Source organism: Hippocampus guttulatus, chromosome 15 (assembly GCF_054856545.1).
Source record: "Hippocampus guttulatus isolate MCC_2025c chromosome 15, RoL_Hgut_1.0, whole genome shotgun sequence".
NCBI lineage: Eukaryota > Metazoa > Chordata > Actinopteri > Syngnathiformes > Syngnathidae > Hippocampus > Hippocampus guttulatus.
The window spans coordinates 1,740,435-1,766,454 of NC_141275.1; the positions used below are offsets into that span (position 1 = coordinate 1,740,435).

The 26,020-nt window shown below is 46.3% G+C and overlaps 1 protein-coding gene across 6 annotated transcripts in view; it reads left to right on the forward strand.

The window, feature by feature from the left end:
- Window positions 1-5,682: 5,682 nt before the first annotated feature.
- The window catches only part of tiprl (TIP41, TOR signaling pathway regulator-like (S. cerevisiae)), a 42,234-nt gene continuing 21,896 nt past the window's right edge, over window positions 5,683-26,020 (forward strand). Inside the window, exons 1-4 of one of the 6 annotated variants that reach the window (XM_086130484.1) lie at window positions 5,683-5,821; window positions 6,030-6,071; window positions 10,290-10,382; window positions 15,288-15,414. In XM_086130484.1, coding sequence (XP_085986610.1) covers window positions 15,311-15,414 — 104 coding nt within the window. In that variant the 5' untranslated portion in view covers window positions 5,683-5,821; window positions 6,030-6,071; window positions 10,290-10,382; window positions 15,288-15,310. Of the gene's footprint in view, window positions 5,903-6,029; window positions 6,072-10,289; window positions 10,383-12,035; window positions 12,303-14,056; window positions 14,197-15,287; window positions 15,415-26,020 lie in introns of all 6 variants that reach the window. The other 5 variants (XM_086130482.1, XM_086130483.1, XM_086130481.1 and 2 more) reach the window with 5 other exon arrangements.

Consider the following 26,020-nt stretch of genomic DNA (forward strand, 5'->3'; position numbering starts at 1 on the left):
CTGTGTGTCGAAAAAATAAATCTGAAACTGCTTTTAAGGGTGGCTCAATAGTGGCTGGCCATATATGGGCCGGAGTTGTAAATTGATTTCTGGCCCAAATACTACACTCCACAACTGGCCCTCATCTGGTTTGCCAGAGTCAAGCCAGTGCCTCCTTTGCCCACATGCATTATACCAGTGTGGCCAGCTATGCCAGCTTCATGCCGAATGCGGGCCAGATGCCTTTGCTGATTGACGTGGATACCACATCCTCTTCCCAAGACGATGCATGTGTAATCTACTATCAATTTGCCGAAAGAATCTCACACACGTCATCATTAGTTCTACCAACGGTTAACATTAGCATTACTACACCTTGTGACGAATGTTTTATTCCTAAAATTACCATGCTACAACCAGTAAATTATAGAATAACCAATACTGTTTCATAATATTTTTCATAGCCATTAGCCTATAGATCTAATGACCAAGTTGCCTCGTAATCGTGCCTCCCGTCGTATCTCGCTCTTGTGTTCTGTGCATACATCCCAGGTGAGTTTAGTGATACGCCCTTTGGACGATTCATACGAAAAATCAGACTGGCATTCCCATTTCTTAAATGTCATAATTAGTAGACCTTTTTTTTTTCGCCGCCATCTCAAACTTTCATCTGCGCGATTCCTCAGTTTGCGGACTAAAATAGCAACCCGCATGCGCACATAATATTATCTGTTCCGTCCCCCCCAACACTGAAAACAAAACAAAACTAAAGTAAATTAGAAGAAACACACTCACACACCACACCACAAACACACATACAGGCACAATGAAATCGTGTTGATTACACAGGAGAGATTTGATCGCGTACAGTCAACTCGTGTGCTGTGACTTTTATGGTTTCGGTACCGTCAAAATGATGGCACGCTACCGGTAAGATTGTTACCGTGAACTCCTCAGGCCTGCCGTAGTTTTTTTTTTTTGTTTGTTTTAACTGAGAAATTTCCTTGCGTCCCAAAAACGCACATTATTTGGAACTGTGCGTCCCGCGAGAAAATTATGTGTCTAGGACGCGGGGCGCAGGGGTATCAAGGTGGCTGGACTTTATTGCAGGTGAAATGTCTTATTTGCCACACAGAAATATCATATACTGCACGAACAAAAGCACCTCTGCAACTCCATCTGGCATGTTATTCATCTTTATTAGTTTGTTTTTTGGAAACGGTTCTAAATGCCAATTTTGTTAGGTTTTGTTTTTTAGATGACCTGTGACAACATTTGGATGCCACTGGTGCAACTTATTTTTCTGTATAGAGATTTTTGAAGACTAAGCCCACAAGCATCCTCATTCACATAATTTTCACATTATTCAAACATGATGAATAATACAATATGAATGCATAGATGTCAACGATACTGGATACACATTGTCATCAAATCACTCAGTTCAGTCTGTCAAGTGGGTTGCCTGCAAGGATTTTGAAAGTCCAGCAGGTGGCAGTGGTTAGCGACACAGTATCAACACAATATCATCACAGTGTGTCATTGTGTCAACATGCTTCATGATGCCTCATGGACCCATTGCTAGTGATGGGTCCAGCAACACCAATGCATCGACGCACGCGTCAAGCTCACAGTGCAATCCCGGCGTCGGTGCATGTACTGCTTCATGACGATCACGTGCCCAATACATGAACTGCATCGACTCAGACCAGGGGGCGTCAATGCCGCAAAAGCCCCCCAAACTGTGTTTATAAGGAAGTGCGTCGAGCGGCGCGATGCCGCCTGCCGAAACAAGCCAGACCTCACCCTCGCTCGAATAAAAATATATATTTGGGCAAAAAGGAAATCACACTGATTATCAGAAAAACTTGTCCGTCTGACTTCGAGCGTCGTGTCGGCTAGGTTAGCTTCGCTGTTGTCGTAGTTCAAAGCTTCTTTGATATGTGACGTGGGTTGTGTCGGCGCTGATTGGTTGAACCACGTGAGTACGTGCTCGTGCTCGCGCTCAGGCATGCACAGCCGAGAGCAGCGGACTATCGACTGCTGAGGCCTCACTCGAGTGGCGTTGCTACAGTACGTGCATATTATGGAGCAGCTCCCGGAGAAACGCAAATTGTCCACCGTGTAGAGCCATTTTGATCTCCTTTTGGAGAATAAGGTATTTATTCAAATCTCTTTGTCTCACCAAGTGCCTCTCGGAGTTTTGACGTCTTATTCCATTCTATCCATCCAGCCATCCATTTTCCGAACCGCTTGATCCTCACTAGGGTCGCGGGGGGTGCTGGAGCCTATCCCAGCCGTCTCCGGGCAGTAGGCGGGGGACACCCTGAATCAGTTGCCAGCCAATCGCAGGGCACACAGAGACGAACAACCATCCACGCTCACATACACACCTAGGGACAATTTAGAGCGTCCAATCAGCCTGACATGCATGTTTTTGGAATGTGGGAGGAAACCGGAGCACCCGGAGAAAACCCACGCAGGCCCGGGGAGAACATGCAAACTCCACACAGGGAGGCCGGAGCTGGAATCGAACCCGGTACCTCTGCACTGTGAAGCCGACGTGCTAACCACTGGACTACCAGGCCGCCATTCTAATTCAAATTAATTTCAAGGTAAATCTTAGTTTACTTTACACATTTTATTGCAGGTGAAATGTCGAATTTGCCATACGGAAATATCATATACCAAAAAAGCACCTCTGCAATGACATTTGGCATGTTACACATCAGTTTCTTTTTTGGAAATTGTTGTAAATGCCACTTTTGTTCGGTTTAGTTTTTTAGATGACCCGGGGCAACATTTGGATGATGAGGTCGGGAGACTAGGAAGAAGTGCAAAAGCAGATGCTATATCTGAGGTCCAGCGATACCTGGCAGAGGAGAATATTGCACGCAGTCAAGACCCACTGTTATATTGGAAGAACCAACACACTACTTTTCCAAACCTCTCCCAGCTCGCACAGGAGTTCCTCTGTACGCTGGCATCATCAGTGCCATGTGAGCTTGTGTTTTCCACAGTAGGGGAAATAGCATGCAAGGAACGTAACAGACTCAAATTCACCTTATTATTCTGAATAAAGATTTTTGAAGACAAAGCCAAAAGCATCCTCATTCACATAATTTCACATTATTCAAACATAATGAATAATACAATATGAATGCATAGATGTCCACCCTAAACAAAATAAACAATTTCTCCATTCCCTTTGACAGCTCCTCCATCTCCCCCTCCCCTCAGGTCAAGATTCTGGGCGTCATCCTTGATAGCACCCTCTCCTTCACCTCACATATCAACAACATTCTCGTTCAACTCGTTCTGCATACAGTATTATCATCTTAGAAACATTCACCGGCTCCGCTCTTCTCTCACCCCTCACTCCACTGCTATACTTGTTCATACCCTCGTCACCTCCCAACTTGACTACTGTAACTCCCTCCTGCTCGGTCTCCCTCAAAAAACCCTCCATAAGCTTCAGGTGGTCCAAAATTTAGTTGCTCGCATTATCACGCTCACACCATCCATAAACCATATTACACCTGTCCTCCAACATCTCCACTGGCTCCCTATTATACACCGCATTCAATACAAAATCCTGCTCCTTACATTCAAAGCCATCCATAACCTTGCCCCTCCATACCTGTCTGACCTCATCCACATTCTTATACCTGTCTGCTCTCTTCACTCTTCCTCCTCTCTCCTTCTCACTGTCCCCCCAGCTCACCTCGTCACCATGGGAAACAAAGCCTTCAGTCGCTCTGCTCCCCAACTCTGGAACACACTACCAGCTGACCTTCATAACACAGACTCATTAACACATTTCAAATCCAGCCTCAAAACACATCTGTTTAGACAAGCTTATTCACTCTAACCATAAATCCATCGTCTCTATTTCGTTTTATTTGATGTTGTTTTTAACATTGTATTTGTGTTTTTTACCTGCTTGTTGTAAGGTGTCCTTGAGTTCTTAGTGTCACGTCTGCGAGGTGGTGGTGGACCCCAAAAAGCAGGCAGGAGGGAGGAGCAGGGTGTATTTGAAGAATTGTATTAAAACAAAGAAAACTAAATCCCAAACACACAAAGTCCAAAGTATCAAACAAAAAAACCATGACTAAAGCTAAAACATAACAATGAACTAAACATGACAGAAACTAAGAGCAAACAGTAGCAAAAGCAACACACATGACAGTAGCAAGAAGCAACAATGACCCGACACCGAGTGTTCGGGCTGGGAGTCCTTTTAAAGGCCTGATTACCTATGACCAACAGGTGTGCAGCTGCCAGGGGAGCCCTACAGTGCCACCTGTTGGTCCCTAAACCGAATCATGACACTTAGAAAGGCGCCCACAAATAAAATGTATTATTATTATCACGGGGCGACCCGGTAGTCCAGTGGCTAGCACGTCGACTTCACAGTGCAGAGGTAATTCCAGCTCCGGCCTCCCTGTGTGGAGTTTGCATGTTCTCCCTGGGCCTGCGTGGGTTTTCTCCGGGTGCTCCGGTTTCCTCCCACATTCCAAAAACATGCATGGCAGGCTGATTGATCACTCTAGATTGTCCCTAGGTGTGAGTGTGGGCGTGCATGGTTGTTCGTCTGTGTGTGCCCTGCGATTGGCTGGCAACCAATTCGGGGTGTCCCTCGCCTACTGCCCGGAGACAGCTGGGATAGGCTCCAGCGCCCCCCCCGCGACCCTAGTGAGGATAAAGCGGTTCGGAAAATGTATGTATGTATGTATATTATTATGTCAATGATACTGGATACACTTCGTCATCAAATCACTCAGTGCAGTCTGTCAAGTGGGTTGCCTGCATGGGATTTTGAAAGTCCAGCAGGTGTCAGTGGTCAGCGACACAGTAACAACACCGTGTGTCATTGTGTCAACACGCTTCATGACGCCTCATGGAACCATCACCACCCATCACTACAAAGTAGCAAAAAACCTATGACGGAAAACAAAACGTGACAGGAGAACACAGTGATCCAACAAAGACAGAACCCAGGGAACTAAATACAAGCAAAGTGATGAGACAACGAGAAACCCCTGGACAAAAAGGCTGAGGGAGCTGATTGGTTAACACACAAGGGACACGGATGACGAGAACAGGTGGGGAGGGCACATGAGGGAACAAAAGCAAATGTAACCTAAACAAAACAAAAACATAACACTATTGTGGCGAAGAAAGACAATTGTCAATTTTATGTCATATAAACAATGTTGCAGTTACTGTAATCTGAAATCAAGAAAACAGTGGAGGCAGCAGGACAGTTTCAACCACAGGCTCGACCTATCTATCGATCTATCTATTTATCATGATTTGGGGGATTATGTTCAATTGCAGGCTACACACTGGCCTGCCTGTGTGTAGTTTGCATGTTCTCGCAGGCACGTGGGTTTTCTCCGGGTTCCATTCACATTCCAAAAACATGCATGGTGGATTAATTGTGTGATTGTGAGTGTGAATGGTTGTTGTTTGTCTGTGTGTGCCCTGATATAGGCTGGCAGCCAGTTCAGGGTGTACTGCAGTCAGCTGGGATAAGATTGCACGCCCGCGACGCTCGTGAGGATAAAGCGGTTCGGATAATGGATGAATGGTGGATGTACATGGGACAACACTCCATTCCAGTTGGCGGCGGTAATGCACGTAAACGTTTCTAGCCAACCGCCATAAGACACGAGCAGCAACAGAAGCAGCAGCAGCAGCAGATGAGGAAGAAGAAGAAGAAGAAGAAGAAGAAGAAGAAGAAAGAAAGAAAAAGAAGAAGACAGGAGCAGCAGCAGAAAGCATAAGCATAATCGTCTATATTAAGTGCTCTTTGGTGAGCAGATTTGCAAATTAACACGTAAGTTTACTTCTCTGATGCCGATTAATAACAAACGGTGGCCTACATTCGGGAAGCAGTTAACAGGACGTCAATTTAAAAGTACGTAGTAGTAATTTTGCTGTGCCCGTGTCACGGTTCGACTGGCTTCCAGACTCACTGGCTACCGATTCCATCTGTGGTCTTTGTGGCAATGTCAGTCCAGTAATATTGTTTTTCCCCTCTGCAGATTCGCCACGAGCTAAATCGGAATTGTTCGGCTGCATACCTGGTAAGAAGTTATTCAATAAACTCGTGAAACACATCTCATTTGGCTGCAAGAGATTGCAAACAGAGGGGAAAAATAACACGCACACACAGAATCGACCCCTTGACGCGACAGAATAAAGCGGCACCTTCGGGGGAAACAAAAACATCACTAGTTTTCACAGGCGCAGAATTTGTATTTGCAGTTCAAAAGTTCCCCTGCGAGGGCAAACTTAATCTGGCGCACAACGTAATCGCCAATGTCAACTGGCTTCTGGGATGCAATTTGACGCGATCGTGTTGGTTGTATTCACCTCAATTAAAGTTCATACCTGGCGCTCCCACTGACTCGCATGCGCGAAATCAACGATGACAAGTACAGGTATGCATGGATGTAAAAATAATTTATGCCAGAAAGAAGCATTAATGTAGATGAAGCAACATTGTAATCGGCTCAATGCAATATAGAGGGGTTGTCCTTTTCTGCATCTCTCACAATGCATGGGTGTGAGCCACAACCATCGCTGCTGGTTGAGCAGTCTGAAGAGAGCTTTACATACATGCAGACATTCTGTTGTTTCCCTTGTCTTCGTCATTAGTTTTCGTAAAAGAAGATGAGTATACAACACCCTGGACAGTTAAATGCGTGTAATTTGAAGCTTTATAATTTACCTTGACGTAAGTGATCATTTTCGGCGGCCCGTGGTCAAGTGGTTAGTGTGCCGACTTCACAGTGCAGAGGTTGTGGGTTTGATCCCTGCTCGGGCCTTCCTGTATGGAGTTTGCGTGTTCCCCCCGTGAATGCGTGGTTTTTTTCCGGCTACTCCGGTTTCCTCCCACATGCCAAAAACATGCATGGCAGGCTGATTGGACACTCTAAATTGTCCCGAAGTCTAAGTGTGAGTGCAGATGGCTGTTCATCTATCTATGTGTGCCCTGCGATTGGCTGGCAACTGGTTTAGTGTGTCCTCTGTCTGAAGACAGCTGGGATAGGCTCCAGCATGCCCCGCAACCCTTATGAGGATATAGCGGTTCAGAAAATGGATGGATAAGTGCCTTGTCATTTTTTTCTTCATGCCAATTTTTCATGGAACAGCTTGAAGTGACAAACAAACTTCATATTTATCCATCCATCCATCCATCCATCCATTTTCCACCGCTACGGTCGGGTCGCGGGGGCAGCAGCTTTAGGAGGGAAGCCGAGACTTCTCTCTACCCAGCCACCTCTTCGAGCTCTTCCTGGCGGATCCCGAGGCGTTCCCAGGCCAGCTGGGTGACATAGTCTCTCCAGCGTGTCCTGGGTCTCCTGCCAGTGGGACATGCCCGGAACACCTCACCAGGGAGGCATCCTAATTAGATGCCCGAGCCACCTCATCTGGCTCCTCTCAATGTGGAGGGGAAGCGGCTCTACTCTGAGCCCCTCTCGGATTACCGAGCTTCTCACCTTCTCTCTAAGGGAGAGCCCGGACACCCTGCGGAGAAAACTCATTTCAGCCGCTTATATCCGGGATCTCGTTCTTTCGGTCACGACCCATAGCTCGTGACCACAGATGTGGATTGGGACGTAGATCGACCGGGAAATTAAGAGCTTCGCCCTTTGGCTCAGCTTCTTCTTTACCACGACAGACCGATACAATGTCTGCATCACAGCAGACGCTGCACCGATCCGCCTGTCGATCTCTCGCTCCCCCCTGCCCTCACTCGTGAACAAGACCCCAAGATACTTAAACTCCTCCACTTGGGGCAAGATCTCCCCCCCGGAGAGGGCACTCCACCCTTTTCCGACTGAGGACCATGGTTTCAGATTTGGAGGTGCTGATCATCCCAACCGCTTCACACTCGGCTGCGAAACGCTCCAGTGAGAGTTGGAGAGCCCTGCTTGAAGGAGCCAACAGTACCACATCATCTGCAAAAAGCAGAGATGCAATACTGAGGCCACCAAAACGGAACCCCTAGAAATTCTGTCTATAAAGGTGATGAACAGAATCGGCGACAAAGGGCAGCCTTGGCGGAGTCCAACCCTCACTGGAAACGATTCCGACTTATTGCTGGCAATGCGAACCAAACTCTGACATCGGCAGTATAGGGACCGAACAGCCCGTATCAGGGGGCTCGGTACCCCAAACTTCCGAAGCACCCCCCACAGAACTCCCCGAGGGACAGGGTCAAACGCCTTCTCCAAGTCCACAAAACACATGTAGACTGGTTGGGCGAGTTCCCACTTACCCTTGAGGACCTTGCTAGAGCTGGTCCACGGTTCCACGGCCGGGACGAAAACCACACTGCTCCTCCTCAATCTGAGGCTCGACTTCTTGATGGATCCTCCTCTCCAGCACCCCTGAATAGACCGTACCAGGGAGACTGAGGAGTGTGATCCCTTTGTAGTTGGAACACACCCTCTGGTCCCCCTTTTTAAAAAGAGGGACCACCACCCGGTCTGCCAATCCAGAGGCACTCTCCCCGATGACCACGCGATGCTGCAGAGGCGTGCCAACCAGGATAGCCTCACAGCATTCAGAGCCTTGAGGAACTCCGGGCGGATCTCATCCACCCCTGGGGCCTTGCCACCGAGGAGCTTTTTAACCACATCAGTGACTTCAAACACAGAGATAGGAGAGCCCACCTCAGGGTCCTCAGACTCTGCTTCCTCCCAGGAAGGCGTGTTGGTGGAGTTGAGGAGGTCTTCGAAGTACTCTGCCCACCGGTTCATAACGTTCCGAGTCAAAGTCAGCAGCGCCCCCTCCCTGTGTAAGTGGTGCACTGCTTCCCCCTCCTGAGACGTCGGATGGTGGACCAGAATTTCCTCGAAGCCGTCCGGACGTCGGCTTCCATGGCCTCACCGAACTCTTCCCACGCTCTGGTTTTTGCCTCGGCGACCACCGAAGCTGCGTTCCGCTTCGCCAGTCGATACCCGTCAGCTGCCTCTGGGGTCCCACAGGCCATAAAGGCCCGATTGGACTCCTTCTTCAGCTTGGCGGCATCCCTTACTCCTGGTGTCCACCAGCGAGTACGGGGGTTGCCGCCACGACAGGCACCAACCACCTTACAGCCACAACTCAGATTGGCCGCCTCAACAATAGAGGCGCGGAACATGGTCCATTCGGACTCAATGTCCCCCGCATCCCCCGGGACATGGGAAAAGCTCTGCCGGAGGTAGGAGTTGAAACTCTTTCTGACAGGGGATTCCGCCAGACGCTCCCAAGAAACCCTCACGTTTGGGTCTGCCAGGACGGACCGGCATCTTCCTCCACCATCAGAGCCTACTCACCACCAGGTGGTGATCAGTTGACAGCTCCGCCCCTCTCTTCACCTGAGAGTCCAAAACATGCGGCCGCAAATCCGATGATACAACCACAAAGTCAATCATCGAACTGCGGCCTCGGGTGTCCTGGTGCCAAGTGCACATATGGACATCCTTATGTTTGAACAAGGTGTTCGTTATGGACAATCCGTGATGAGTGCAGAAGTCCAATAACAAAACACCACTCGAGTTCTGATCGGGGGGGGGGGGGGGCCGTTCCTCCCAATCACGCCCTTCCAGGTCTCACTGTCATTGCCCACGTGAGCATTGAAGTCCCCCAGCAGAACAAGGGAGTCCCCAGCCGGAATACTCTCCAGCACACCCTCCAAGGACTCCAAAAAGGGTGGGTACGCTGAGCTGCAGTTTGGTGCATATGCACAAACAACGGTCAGGACCCGTCCCCCCACCCGAAGGCGGAGGGAGGCAACCCTCTCGTCTACCGGTGTGAACCCCAATGTACAGGCACTGAGCCGGGGGGCAATAAGTATGCCCACACCTGCTCTGCGCCTCTCACCGTGAGCAACTCCAGAGTGGAAGAGAGTCCAACCCCTCTTGAGAGAACTGGCTGTGTGTGGAGGCAAGTCCGACTATATCCAGTCGGAACTTCTCTGCCTCACACACCAGCTCGGGCTCCTTCCCTGCCAGTGAGGTGACATTCCCTTTGGCTGCTGCCCAGCTCACATTGCACCCGACCCCTTTGGCCCCTTCCATGGGTGGTGAGCCCATGAGAAGGGGGACGCACGTTGCCTCTTCGGGCTGAGCCCGGCCGGGCCCCATGGGTGTAGGCCCGGCCACCAGGCGATCGCCAACGAGCCCCACCACCAGGCCTGGTTCCAAAGGGGGGCCCCGGTGACCCGCGTCCGGGCAAGGGAAACTTAGGTCCTATAATTTTAATCATCATGAGGGGTCTTTGAGCCGTGCTTTGTCTGGTCCCTCACCTAGAACCTGTTTGCCATGGGTGACTCTGCCAGGGGCATAAAGCCCCAGACAACTTGGCTCCTAGGATCATTGGGACACACAAACCCCTCCATCACGGTAAGGTGACGGCTCACGGAGGGGCTTCATGTTTATAGAGTAGTTTAAAACAGCCGCCGCTGTACATGGAGCAAAAATAATTGATAAAACAACAAACAAAACAAACACATTTCAGAGCAAATATTAGGTAAATCTGGTTATCTGCTGAAGTAGTCATCAACTAGTAAAACATATTTCCTTCAGCCAATAGGTGGCCTGGCCATTCTTTCTTTCTTTCTTACTTTCTGTAGTCCTCTTGTACTTCATGGTGCGTAGAGCCAACCACAGCAACCAGGTCTCTCGTCTGGGTCTTTTGTGGGGAAGATGTTGAGCTTGTGCCAGGGTCATCATGCAGGCCCCAAAGTCCAGGGCTATTTCGTCTAGCCAGCGAGTGCGGGGGGCACCTCTGGGTCGTCTCCAGCCAGCTTGCTGGGGATTTAAGGCCAAGGTGGTGCTGGGTGGATGTTCCTGGGGCAGGCGGATGACATGGCAAAAAAAAAAAAAAAAAGTTACGAAACCTACGAAAGCAACTCAAGGCAGCTTTTGACACAGTGGACCATGAGTCTCTCCGGAACATCTTAAAATCCCTTGGAGTCCCAACCAAGATCACCACACTCGTAAAACAACTGCACCATGGTGCGGAAAGCTGTGTACGTGTGAATGGCCAAGACTCCGAGTGGTTCCCCATCAACAGCAGGTATGTTGCTGCTCCAGAGGTCTTAAACTGCGTCATTGACCACCTGATATCAAGAGTCTGTGAGCGGATTCCTGGAGTGCCACTCGCCAACTGCATTCTCAAGGACCTCGAGTATGCTGATGACACCATCCTATTCAGCGAGACTGCCGATAAGCGTCGTGAGGCTCTGAGAGCGTTCAATGAGGAGTTCAAAAAGCTTACCCGAAAGATAAGTTGGGCGAAGACAGAATTGATGTATGTTGGCGATGGACCTGACCCACCATCTTTAGTATTTGATGGCACCCCTGTCCACTTTGTCTCCACCTTAAATACAGTGAAACTCCTCTACAACGAAATCATATTTGCAGCAAGAAAATTTTCACAATTTTCACTGTAGCAAATTTGATCTCAGATGTAAACACACATGCACACACACACACGTATGTGTACACGCACACACAAACAAACCTTTATTATTATTCCAATAGTGCATAAGTATGAGCATACACTTATTTGACATGTCATATAGTCAGTGTAGAAAAAAAAGGGAAAGAAATTGCGTAATTTACGATCAGCATTCACTTTCACTTACATCAATTTCTTGGATAATGTCTTTTATTTTGCTTCCCCTGTCTTTCATTTAGACACTTTTACCCTCTCTTCCGGCGCCAGAGCTCTTCTTGTCTTAGCTGCTTGACATCCAAAGGTCCGTTTTGTAGCCATTTTAGCGTCAAACTAACAATAACAAATACTTCCTGGACTACTGTGCATGTAGAAACCAGTGTGGTGGTTGCTGTTGCCGTTTCCGAACGAAGCAGTCGAGGTCACTGTTGGATAAGACTTCGTTGTAGTGAATCTCGTTGCGAGGCAAGAGCAGAGAGAAAGATTTCGTATAACGCAACAAGATTTTTTTTTTCGTTGGATGGGGGGCAGGAAAGTGGGAATGGTGTTAATGCATGAAGATTTTTTCACACAAGGTGGTATTTTCGCCCATTTAGGTTTCACTGTATCTCAGCTCGGCAGTGACCAACAATGGAGACCTCAAAACAAAGGTCGACCATTGGCACGCCCTAGCAGCCTCTGTCATGCAGTCCTTGTGGAGACTGCTGTGGCGCCACCGGCACGTATCCTGGGCAACAAACTCAAGAGTCTACAATGCCTCAGTTATCTCCGTCCTCCTGTATGGCTCCGAAACCTGGCCACTGAATAACACTCAAGCGGCCAGGCTTGATGGCTTTACTCCAGGGCCCTCAGGAGGATTGAAGGTATCTTGTGGTCCCAGCACATCACAAATCAGGCTTTAAGAGACAAAACCAACCAGCCGCCAGCCTCTCGTCTCGCTGCAATGCGGCGAGTGCGATGGTTTGGCCATGTCATCCACCTGCCCCAGGCCTGACCATTTAAATAATGAATACATTTGTGGATATCTTCAGACTTAAACCTATCAAATATGTCAAATATTGACAGCATGTGATCATGTGTGTCACGTTACAGCTGTTTATGCAGTCAACGTGATGCAGAATTTTTAAGTAAACTCAAAATGGCGGCCTTCCTGTCAGTTTTAGCAATGTGGCTCCAATAAACTTTTTTTTTTGTCAGTCTTTGGTGGTTACATAGACAACCACATTTTTGTAGAGCTAAGTGAAACATAGAACCGGGATTGCATTGTTAAAAATTTCTCGGGACGCTATCGAGCCATTTAAAAAAATTCCTCAATAAAAAAAAATAAAGTCGTGATGGACCTGCTCCTCTGCACTGTAAGGCTCACCAGTCGATGACCATGCCGCCCACCTGTTACATACACATGCAAATTTTCATCGATTTTGGTGTACCGTTCAACCAAGGCTGCGTTTAAAAAAAAATAAAACATTCTACGGAGCACTAGTGAGCAATTAAAAATAAAAAAGTCCACTTGGGTTTTCTCCGAATACTCCGGTTTCCTCCGACATTCTAAAAACATGCGTGGCACATTAATGGAACACTCTAAATTGTCCCTAGGTGTGAATGTGAGCGCAGATGGTTGTTTGTCTCTGTGTGCTCTGCGATTGGTTGGCAACCGATTCAGCTTCACTGCCTGAAGACGGCTGGGATAGGTTCCAGCACGACCGTGACCCTGAAAATGGATGGGTGGATGATATTGTTAGCCCTGGTTTGTGTGCGCAAAGTTGAATGTGTTTCCATGCATGTTGAGTTATTTTATTGGAAAACTGTGTATTGCCACAGCAACAGTATTTTGCAAAAACACACAAATTTCACGTTCGAACATCATGATGGCCAAATATGGAGTAGCTCTGTTAATCCTGTGAGGAAAAATATAAGAGTAAAACATAAATTTCCTTTAGCCAGTAGGTGGCACCACCACTACGATTAAAGTTAAGTTTATACAGTAGATGTCTTCATACCTGCACTATTATCCATCCATCCACTTTCTCAAGTCAAGTCCCTCTTTATTGTCAAATGTGCTGTACAGCACAGATGAAATTTCTTCCCTCTCAAGACAACATGCAACAAGAGGGGCCGCTGTGGGTGCCCACGCCATCATGAAAAGAAAAGTTAACATAAAATGACAAAATAATACAAGACAACACATAAGAACCTCCGCTTGAACTCACAAGGGTCGCGGGTCGTGCTGTAGCCTATCCCAACCGTCTTCAGGCAGTAAGGTCACCCACAGCCATCATTTACCTCTGCGTCCCGCGTCCTAGACGCACAATTTTCCCACGGGACGCACAGTTCCAAATAATGTGCGTTTTTGGGACGCAAGGAAATTTCTCAGTCAAAACAAAAAAAAAAACTACGGCAGGCCTGAGGATTTCACGGTAACAATCGTTACCGGTAGCGTGTCTTTTCCGTGGCGTCATTTTGACGGTACCGAAAAATCGTTTCCCATAAAAGTCACCGCATACGAGTTGATCGAATGTCTCCTGTGTGATCAACGCGATTTCACTGTGCTTGTATGTGTGTTTGTGGTGTGTGAGTGTGTTCCTTCTAATTTACTTTCGTTTTGTTTTGTTTTCAGTGTGTGTGAGGAGGGGCTAAGAAATGGGACTGCCAGTCTGATTTTTCAAACAAATCGTCCCAAGGGTGTATCACTAAACTCACCTGTGATATATGTACAGAACACGAGAGCGAGATATGACGGGGGGGCACGATTACGAGGCAAGTTGGTCATTAGATCTATAGGCTAATCGCTATGAAAAATATGATGAAACAGTATTGGTTATTCTATAATTTACTGGTTGTAGCATGTTAACTTTAGGAATAAAACATTCGTCACAAGGTGTAGTAATGCGAATGTTAACTGTCAGTAGAACTAACGATGATGTGTGGTAGATTCTTTCGTCAAATTGATAGATTACACATGCATCGTCTTGGGAATAGGATGTCAAGCCACATCAATACCTGTATTAATGATTACCAGTAAATTAATCTTTGCAGTGTGAGATTGGAAAATGTACTCCGATTTTGTGGTATGCTGTATTCATGATGCCATATGAGTACACCATATTTTGATCCATTTATTTTTTTGAATAAACCTGGAGTACACAGCTGCGGATGTAATGTTCATTAATAATACATAGCTTTCAAACATTTACCCTTGAAACATTATACTATGGAGTTTCAGAATTCTTGATTATGAATATCAGTCAAAATAGAAAAATGGGTTCTCATGATGAACGTTTACGGAACCCAAAATGAGTTACCGTGGTTTCCCATTGCGTAATCTGACGGAACCGAAAAACAGTTACCATGAATTTCCGAAATCCTCAGGCCTGCGACTGAATTATTTACATTTTTGCAGCATTTGTTTATAATTGTATGTATATGTTGTTGTTTGTGTTATTATCATATGCAATTGAATAAGTAGCCCATTTCAGAATTAGAAATTTGGGACTCTCTAAATGCATAATAGGACTCATACTTTTCTGATCAGCGAGTCCCTGGGACTCGCTGTGGGTAAACTGTAAAATTATCACTGCACCCTGAACTGGTTGCCAGCCAATCGCAGGGCACACATGGGCAAACAGCCATTTGTCTCTCGGAGACTTTTTTTTTGTCCTGGCCTTTTACGTATACTGTACCACCAAATTTTCATAGATCTAGGTGAAATGTACAACTAGTACTGCTTTATCTTTTTAAAAAAAAAAAATGTTATTTTTATTATTATTTTACTAATTCTACAATTAATGAATAAAAGTTATAAAATGAATCTATGTATGAATTTAATCCAATCCTATCTTTGCTTGCAGTGGATGCTGGCCTTCGATCTATCATGATTTCACATGGTTTCAAGAGTAGCAAACAGGACTTTACCTTTGGCCCATGGAAAGTTACAGCTGCCAAAAACCATATCATGAAATCTAAAGATGTTGAAAGGTGAGATGTAATTTTATTTATTTATTTTTGGGGGGCAGTCAGCAATTTGTGCTGTGCTTCAGTACCCTTGACACATACATGCAGGTAAAAGAATAACTACATTAAATGTTAACAAAGTGGAAAAAGTTCGATATTTTGTCAGTTATTTCATAAAATGAAACTTTTATATCCATTTTCCCGGAATTCTGGATTTAAAAATTTTCACGAAAATTCCTCCGGAAAATTTAGCAAAAATTGCCTAAAATTAATCCGGATATTCGTTGACAACATTGAACGAACACGTGTTTGAGTTCGTTGTTTTGCTTTCACGAGCGTAGCCATGTTGAGGCACTAACACTCGTAACAGTAAAGAGATTTTTGTCTCTTTCATAAACACACTTGTCTCTTTCGTAAACACACTTGTTAACTTTTATTTGTTCCCAGTGGAACAAATAAAAGACGCCGTGGACAAGACAGTTGTTGTCGTAAAAAAAAAATATATAATTAGACAAAAAGGGAAACACACAGATTAGCAGAAAAAACGTGTCCATCCGACTTCGAGCGTCGTGTTGTCTCGGCGAGCTTAGCTTAGCTGTTGTAGCTCAAAGCTTCTTTGATCTGTGACGTTGGTTGCGTCGGCCCTGATTAGTTGCAACCAAAGACGCGCGCGTACGTACATGTTCGTGCTGACGCACGCACAGCAGAGAGCAGCGGACTGTCGACTGCTGCTTCTCTCTCTCTCTCTCTCTCTCTCTCTCTCTCTCTCTCTCTCTCTCTCTCTCTCTCTCTCTCTCTCTTGTAGCGCATATTTAGTCAATGACATGTACACACAATTGTATTTACACACATTTATTTGATCACTTATTTTTTGACATTTTAGGAGAAGCTAAGCTTCCCTTGCAGTCTTAGAGCAATCGCCTCTGCATTGTATACAAAGTTCAGTGTTGTATAATAACTGTAAAAAACAAAGCTGACTATCCAGTATCAAGTACAACTTTATTGTCAAATGTGCTGTATGTGAAACAGACAGCTGATTTGAAATTTCTTCCCTCTCACAATCTTTTGCTTTTAAAAAAATATATTTTTATAAATCCTACTTCACATATTTCACTTATCACAGGTTCGTTTTGGAACGTAACCCCCGCGATAAACGAGGGATTACTGTATGTATATATATATATATATGTATATAAAAATCCTCGTCTCACCCCTCGGGTGGTGTCTGTCCCTCATTCAGCTCGGGTCCTCTACCAGAGGCCAGGAAGTTTGAGGGTTCTGCGCAGTATCCTTGCTGTTCCCAGCACTGCACATTCTGTGCTTCTGTACATGTAGCTGTCCTCAATGTCTGCTATTGTTCCTTCAGGGAGTGAGACCCCTTCAGTGCGGACTACCTTTCCTCTCTTAGTCACCATCCGACTACATTTCTCAAGCCCGAATGACATCCCGATGTCGCTGCTGTAGATCCTGGTTGTGTGGATCAGGGAGTCTATGTCCATTTCGCTCTTAGCATACAGCTTTATGTCATCCATGTAGAGGAGGTGACTGATCGTAGCTCCATTTCTGAGGCGGTATCCATAGCCTGTCTTGGTGATTACTTGGCTTAGGGGGTTCAGTCCTATGCAGAACAGCAGTGGGGAGAGTGCATCACCTTGGTATATGCCACATTTGATGGACACTTGGGTAAGTGGCTTGCCATTGGCTTCAAGTGTGGTTTTCCACATCCTCATTGAGTTCGCAACGAAGGCTCTTAGGGTCCTGTTCACCTTATACAACTCCAAGCATTCAGTGATCCATGTATGTGGCATAGAGTCATAGGCTTTCTTGTAATCAATCCAGGCTGTAAGTCTTGTGCGACTGTTCTGTCAACCAGGAGCTGATGTTTGGCTCCTCTGGTATCTCTACCAATGCCCTTCTGTGCTTCGCTCATGTATTGATCCATGTGTCCACTTATCTTAGCCGCAATGATGCCTGACATGAGCTTCCATGTTGTGGAGAGACAGGTTATTGGCCGATAGTTGGATGGGACTGCACCCTTTGAGGGATCCTTCATGATCAGGATCGTTCGCCCTTCGGTTAGCCATCCTGGGCGAGTCCCATCCCTCAGCAGCTGGTTCATTTGTGCTGCTAGGCACTCATGGAGTGCTGTGAGTTTCTTTAGCCAGTAGGTGTGGACCATGTCCGGGCCTGGTGCTGGTCCAGTTCTTCATATCTGAGACTCTTTCCTGTATGTCTACCACTGTTATGGTAACTGGGTTCTGTTCAGGGAGGTTGCTGTGCTCCTCTCTCAGGGTCACCAGCCATTGTGCACTGCTGTTATGTGCAACCTCCTTCTCCCATATGCCTTTCCAGTACCTTTCAGTTTCCAGTCTTGGTGGGTCAGCTCAGTTGTTAGGACCCTGCCACTGAGCGTACACCTTCGCAGGTTGTGTTGCGAACAGCCTGTTTATTCGTCTGGCCTCATTCTCTTTCGTGTACCGCTTTAGGCGGCTGGACAAGGCTTGGAGCCTTTGTTTGGCAGTTTCGAGTGCTTCAGGTATGGTCATCTGGATGTACCTCTCGGGTATCGGCCTTTTCATCACACCTCACTGGGCCTGTCAATTGACTCACATCTTTCCGAGCCGCCTTGATCTTAGCCTCCAACCGTCTTTTCCATGGTGGGTAACGTATCTCATGGCTTCCATGGTTGCTCTTATAGCCAAGCATCTCTAGGATCACTGATGCTGAAGCGTATATCAGCTCATTGGTGTCCGTGATTGTTACGGTAGGGATCGCCCTCAGTGCTGCATTCACACCATGAGACTTTCAGGCGGTACTTCACATAGCCGTTGTAATCGGTTTCTAGGTTGCCCAGCTTTCATTCTCGCCATGATCTTAGCTTTCAGGTCAGTTGCTGCCTCGCTCAGCATTTCATTCATTGGGGCTGGCCTCCCAATCTCATCTTCTGCATTCATTGGGGCTTGCCTCCCAATCTCTGGTATGACCTCCTCTTCTGATCTGGCAGCCTGGGGCCCTTCACCATGGAACCTGCGTTGTACCTCATCAATCTCAAGTTGTGACAGCAGTTGCCGTTTGTGGATGTTGGAACACTGAGCTACTAGTTGTTTCGTGGTCAACCGTGACTGTGGGTTTCGAAGTAACCATTCAGCCCACATTCTCTGCATGTAACCCCTCTGACTAGGGTTGCTTGAGTCGTAGCATTCCAACAGAGCCATGTTATCGCATCTCACCCATCTCCGCTTTGTTCCAGTAGCCCATTTTTCATCAAGGTGCTCTGGTTCCCCAGCGCCTGAGGCAGATCTTGTTTGGCCGGGCGACGTCTGAGTGTTATTCATTTTATTGTCTCTCATCATTGTATGAGGTAGGCATTAGCGTGAAGGATCTTGCCCAAGGACCCACACTGGATGGTGTTATGTGCTCATTTTTTGCCCCAAGCGGGATTCGAACCACCGTCTCCCGTACGCCAAACCGATGCCTTACCAACTGAGCTATCCAGCCGCTATATATAATTATATATAATTTGCATATATATATATATATGCAAATTATTTTTTTCTGAATTTTCAGGAAAGTCCACTTTCATCTCTGTATATCGATTCATTACACACAAATTAGAGTGAAATAATTTCAAGCTTTTATTTTTTGTTGGTAATTTTGATGATTGTGGCTAAAATTCAGTGTCTCGGAAATTCACATCCTGGGTATGACGTAAAACTGCATCCGACCGGGAGAGGGATGAGCGCCGCCAGGTCTAATTGCCCAAGACACACCACATGATGACAACTACAGCTTCAACCATATCGGCTCGGTCGCTGCCCGGGTCAACAAGCACCACGCCTTCCGTTGGCCACCAGGACGGAGGTGGAAAGTTAACTACTGGGTTCCGCGCTCGAGACAACATAGTGATCGGAACCTGGAACGTAAGAACACGAACTGCTGTTGGGAAACCCGAAGAGTTAGCCCATGAGATGGACCAATACCGCTAGAATATCTTAGGCATTAGCGAACTACGCTGGATAGGATTCGGTGAAACATCAACCGACAGAGGCCACAAGTTCTATTTCAGCGGCAAGGAAGACAAACACCAGCAAGGTGTTGGATTCCTTATTCATAAAGACATCACGGACACTGTCATGGGCTGCCGGCCAGTCTCAAGCAGACTCATTATTATTCGCATGAGAGCAACTCCATTTAACATCACCATCATTCAGGTCTACGCACCAACATCCACATATGATGACAGTGAGGTGGAGGATTTTTACGATCAACTGCAAGCAGTCCTAGATCAAACTCCAAAGAAGGACATCATTATTGTGCAAGGGGACTCGAATGCAAAGGTTGAACAAGACACTTATTCCAACTGGAAAGACACATGTGGTCCATATGGCAACAGCGAGACCAACGACAGAGGCCTAAGGCTCTTGGAGTTCGCCAGGTACAACAACTTACTGCTAGCGAACACACTTGGCCCCCATAAGGCCTCCAGACGATGGACCTGGCACAGCCCCTGTGAAAAATACAGTAATCCCTCGTTTATCGCGCTAAATGGGGACCAAAACCACCTCCTATAAACGAAAATCCGCCAAGTAGCGATCAATTAACATATCCATAAAAAAAAAAAATTGCCCCACGTGGGCCTTTGCGCTTGAGCAGAGCGCACTAACACACACACACACACAGGCCAGCGATCCCGCAGCGTGCAGCAGACGTGTTTATGATTAGTCAATTAAGGATGTAAGAGACCTGCTTTTGTTCTTGTAAGCCTTCTCTCTCTCTCTCTTTCTCTCTCAGCCACACACACACACACACACACGCACGCACACACTAGCAGCATCGTAAACAACACTTAGGCACTGATTAAAGACCGAAGAGTAACCCAAGTGGTAAGACCAAAAGAAGATGCACAGCCAATCAACATGACTTTACATCTTCTCAGCCGCCCCCTTACCCCACATGTACTGTATATGTTGCTCTATGTGACTCACTGTTGTTTTGCTGACTTTCACTGCTTCTCGCGGACCGTTTGCGGACCGTTTGCGGACCTTTTGCGGACTTGCCAAAAAAAAAACAACAACTTTTTTTTATTTTTATGAATATGTTTGAAAAAATCCGCGATGCACCGAAGCCGCGATAAACGAACCGCGCAATAGCGAGGGATCACTGTAACACAAGCAGATCGACTACATCTTGGTCAAGAAACGCTTCCGCTCAAGCGTTCACACCGGTGGGAAGCAGATATTGGGGGTGATTACAATCTTGTCCTGATGTCATTCCGCCTGCGCTTAAAGAAGATCAAAAGCTCCAAGTACACTAGACTGAAGTTTGATCTGGATAAACTGCGAGATCCTGAGGTGGCAGAAGCCTTCAAAGCGATGATAGGAGGGAGGTTTGCACCACTGCTCACCCTGGACGCAGAAGAAATTGATGTCGATACCATGACCACCACTTTGAACACAGTCGTAACCGAAACAGCCACAGAGATTCTTGGCAAACTCCGCCCAAAGAAAAAACCTTGGGTCACTAATGAACTGCTAGACTTGTGTGACAAGCTGAGAGCCCTGAAGAAGAGTAAGAACTCACCTGAAGGATCTGACGCCTATAGAGAAATCAACAAGCGCGTCAAGAAAGGCTTGCAGTCAGCAAAACAGAACTGGATTGAGGGAAAGTGCCAAGAAATTGAGAACAGCCTGAATGCCAACAACAACAACACCAAGAAGGCATATCAAACTGTTAAAGAGCTAACAAAACCAAAGCAGACCAGAGTCTCTGCAATACAAAGCAAGACCGGTGTATGCCTATTGGAAGAACAAAAGATCTTGGACAGCTGGACTTCATACTGCTCTGAGCTCTACAACCACACTCTAAGCGGCAATCCAACAGTCTTGACGTGTCCTCAATTGACGGAGGAAGAAGACTCACTCCCTATCCTTCGTGAAGACGTTGAGGCAGCAGTGCGAGCACTGAAAAAGGGAAAAGCAGCTGGAGTGGACAACATCCCAGGAGAGCTTGTGCAAGCAGGGGGACAAGCCATGACTGACACTCTCTCCATCCTTTGTAATAAAATCTGGCAGAGTGGGGAGTGGCCTACATCATGGACCCAGTCACTCATCATCACAATTCCGAAAAAAGGCAATCTACAACTGTGCCAAAACCACTGCACCATCAGTCTGATTAGCCATCCCAGCAAAGTCCTTCTGAAGATCCTACTGAATAGGTTAAAACCCCAAGCTGAACTGATCATAGCTGAAGAACAGGCTGGATTCAGGGCAGGGCGGAGCACCACTCAACAAATATTCAACCTAAGGATTATCAGCGAGAGATATCTGCAGCATCAACAACATCTCTACCACGTGTTTGTAGACTTCAAGAAAGCCTTTGACCGGGTATGGCATGCAGCACTTTGGACAACCATGAGAAAATACAACATCTGTACAGCAAAGCTACCAGTGCAGTTCTCTACAACGGAGCCATCGGTGACTGGTTCAAGACAACAATTGCAGTGCACCAAGGATGTCTTCTCTCTCCCATACTCTTTAACATCTTTCTTGAGTGTGTTATGGCGGATGCCTTGGCGGACCACGAAGGAAGTGTCAGTATAGGAGGTAGACCAATTACAAACCTTCGTTTTGCTGATGACATCGACTTGCTTGCTGGAGAAGAAAATGAACTTGCTAGCCTAGTTCAAAGGCTTGACAACACCTCCAGAGCATATGGTATGGAGATCCATGCTGACAAAACAAAAATCATGACCAACAACAACAATGGCATTCTCTCTGACATTGAAGTCAATGGACAGGCACTAGACTGTGTGTCGAGCTTCAAGTACCTCGGAGCAATTGTGTCCGATGAAGGATCAAAGCAAAAAGTCCTTGCCAGAATTGCTCAAACGACTGCAGCCCTGGCAAAACTCAGGCTCATATGGAAAGATAATAACATCAGTCTGGCATCAAAAGTGAGACTGCTGCGCTCACTTGTCACCCCAATCTTTCTCTACGCTTGCGAAACATAGACCCTTACATCAGAACTGCAGAGGAGAATACAGAGTATGGAGATGAGATGCTACAGAAGACTTTTGGGTATCTCCTACACCCAACATGTCACTACTGAGGAAGTCCGTCAAAAGATGAGACAAGCCATCGGCCCACATGATGACTTCCTATCCACTGTCAATAAGCGGAAACTGAGGTGGTACGGACACGTCACCAGATCCTCAGGCCTTGCAAAGACCATCCTGCAAGGCACCGTACAAGGTGGCAGAAGAAGAGGGAGGCAAAAGAAAAGATGGGAAGATAACATTATAGAATGGACTCACTTGAAACACAATGAGTGTAAAGTGTACCCATAAATAAAGTGTACATTTTAAAAAACCAACACCTTTTTCCGAGCTGCAACATGTACTGTATTTTCACGACCATTCGGCGCACCGTGTTGTTGGGCGCAGTCTCAGTAAGGGGTGCTATTTCTGTATTTGACACATACACAAAACGCACTGTATTATTGGGCGCAGCCCGGCATGGTAAAACATACGCCAGTTTAAACATACGGCATGCATGCACGCTCGCTAAAAACACGTTTTTGAAAAGGCAACGGAAGCAAAACTGAGTTCGGTTGTACTTTATTTCGCCATTTTACAATGTACTCACACGACTGGTACCTGCTAGGGGCGTGCCTTTAGCGTCCTCTTACACGCCCACCCTTCACTCATTGGCGACTGGTACCTGCTAGGGGCGTGCCTTTAGCGTCCTCTTACACGCCCACCCTTCACTCATTGGCGACTGGTACCTGCGAGGGGCGTGCCTTTAGCGTCCTCTTACACGCCCACCCTTCACTCATTGGCGACTGGTACCTGCTAGGGACGTGCCTTTAGCGTCCTCTTGCACGCCCACCCTTCATTGGCGGACTTCCGCATGCCTGTCGTCACTCACTCCGCCTTTTTTTTATATAAACAGCGTGTCGGCCAGAGGTGCTCTCAGTCAGGCTTTGGAACTCGGCGCATGCACTAGACATTATAATTGCACTACACAATAGCATTATAAGGCGTCCTGTCCATTTTGGAGAAAATGTAAGACTTTTAATGGCGCCTTATAGTCGTGAAAATAAGATAAGATAAGATATCCTTTATTTGTCCCACACTGGGGAAATTTACAGCCTCCAGCAGCAAGAATGTAGGCAGAAAGAAGAAGAAAAAACAAACAAACACCGTTCAATTAAGTGCAATATAAATACAAAATGGATAAATCGCAGTGCTATTTACAGTTGTTTTCCACATCATTTAATTATTATTAATATTATTGTTGCTATTTTTTATTCAGCAGCCTGACAGCAGTTGGTAGGAACGAGCGTCGGTATCTCTCCTTCTTGCAGCGCGGGTGTAACAGTCTGGCTGAAGGAGCTACCTAGTGCTGTCAGGGCGGGCTGGAGAGGGTGGGAGGGACTGTCCATCATAGCTTTTAGCTTAGTTAGCATCCATCCTTAATGCCACTACTATTGACATGGTTGATCATCTGAAACTTTCACTTGGCCTTGAGTTCCTCCTTGAACATATATATATATATATTGATCGTGTATTCAGAAATACAAGACAAAATATCCATGGTTTCTACAGTGAAATATAGTTTTGAACCATGGTACAAACATTTTCTACATTTTGTTATTATGTAGACCTATATTATAAAAAAAAACCAGGTACATGGAAATTCCAGTATTCTACCTTTATAAATATTATGGACGTAATGTGAAAACTGTGATTATGAATATGAAAGGGAGAGATCGACACAGATAGCGCCTGACTGATTGCCTGCTAGTTGTTGCATATAAAACAAATTTGTCTCGTAACATCCATTTAATTTTCATAGCATAGCATTTTGGTTTGTTTTTGGCCAGCTTGTATTACAATAGTGAGACCAAGAGTTTTACGTCATGGATTTGGAAAGAAATCGAACACTTGACTGAACCATGTAAACCAGGTTTTTCTCATTATTGCATTACTGAAGTGCATCTAAAACATGGCTGTGGTAATTGTGGGCCAATCAGAAGCCATGGCTGATAGGTGAGGTCCGCAGGTTCCTGAGGGCCAGGTACACTGCCTTCAGAGCTGAGGACGTGGTGGGTCAAAGGACTGCCAGGGCCAACCTGTCACGAGGCATGAGATTGGCCAAGAGACAATACTCCAGGAGGATCGCAGACCATTTCAATGACATCTAAGACACCAGGAACCTGTGGCGGGGTACCCATACCATCACGGACTATAAGTCCTCTCTGCAGACCTGTGACAACTCCAGCTCTCTGCTTAACAACCTGAACGAATTCTTCACCCGTTTTGAGGTAGACAATAACACCCCAGCACAGAAGACACCACCTCCTCCTTGCGACCAGTTGCTGACGCTTTCCTGGGATAGCGTGAGGCGATCCCTCAAAGGGACAAACGCATGGAAAGCAGCAGGCCCTGACAACATCCCTGGTCGTGTCCTGAGAGGCTGTGCTGAGGAGCTCACATATGTCACCGACATCTTCCAACACCTTATTGAACCAGGCTGTTGTCCCCAATACCTCAAAGCCACCACCATCATCCCGGTCCCGATGAAGTCGTCTCCCTCCAGCTACAATGATTACCGCCCAGTCACGGTGAGTGTGACTCAGCGCACAAGAAAACCTATCCAGCGCAGTGAACGTACTGCAAATGAATTCGATATATAACTTCTTTTTCTATATCAATTTTCTATGTAATCCAGTGAGTGACAGATGTCCAGCCAATCAGACGATACGATGCAATGACGCTATGCAGCCAATCACAGCATTGACAGTACTTGCGCTTGTTCTCTGCTCCATAACAATAACAGTGCGGCGACGATAAGTGAAGCTAATGCTAATCCTTTATCATGGCGAAACGACCGGGCAGTGAATGTGACTCCCCATACCAAAATAAGAATGAACTGCGGTTCTTTTAAGTTGGAATGGCTGTCGGAGTCTGTGCAAATAGAAGATCAAGCAGTGAAACTGGGTGAGATATTTTCTTTTTGAGTGAGAAAGTTATGCTCTGCAAAACATGCAGCAAAGCTAAAGTTGTAAGCGAATTTTCCGATGGAGAAATTTGGACTAAACGGAAGCTGGACTACCTCAAGCGACACATTCAGTAGAAAAGTCATTTGACTGATGTTAGAATTATACAAAGACTCGAGATGGGAAAAGGGATTGGTACAATATTGCGGTAGAGTGCAAATGACTGTGAAAAAAAGAACCGGCTGTCACAAAGAAAAAAAAATCGGACTCGGAGCAAGTTGAAGTTCTAATTGACTAGATTTTACTTGCCAGTAAAATGAATGCACCAGATATTGGATTGAGGTTGATTTGATTCCTATTCAATGTGTTATAATCATGTGTTATTTTTCAATGTTAAAAAAGAGCGCTAATAGTAACAACATAACACTAAATTGTTAAAATAATATTTTTTCACATTTTCAGGTAGTGGTGTGCCACGGGATGTTTTCAATGAAGAAATGTGGCTTGGCCTGAAAAAGATTGAAAACACTGCTATAGAGGCACCATTGAGAGCATCCTGACCAGCTGCATCACCGTGTGGTACTCCGCTTGCACCGTGTCCTGCCGAAGGAGTCTGCAGCGCATTGTGAGA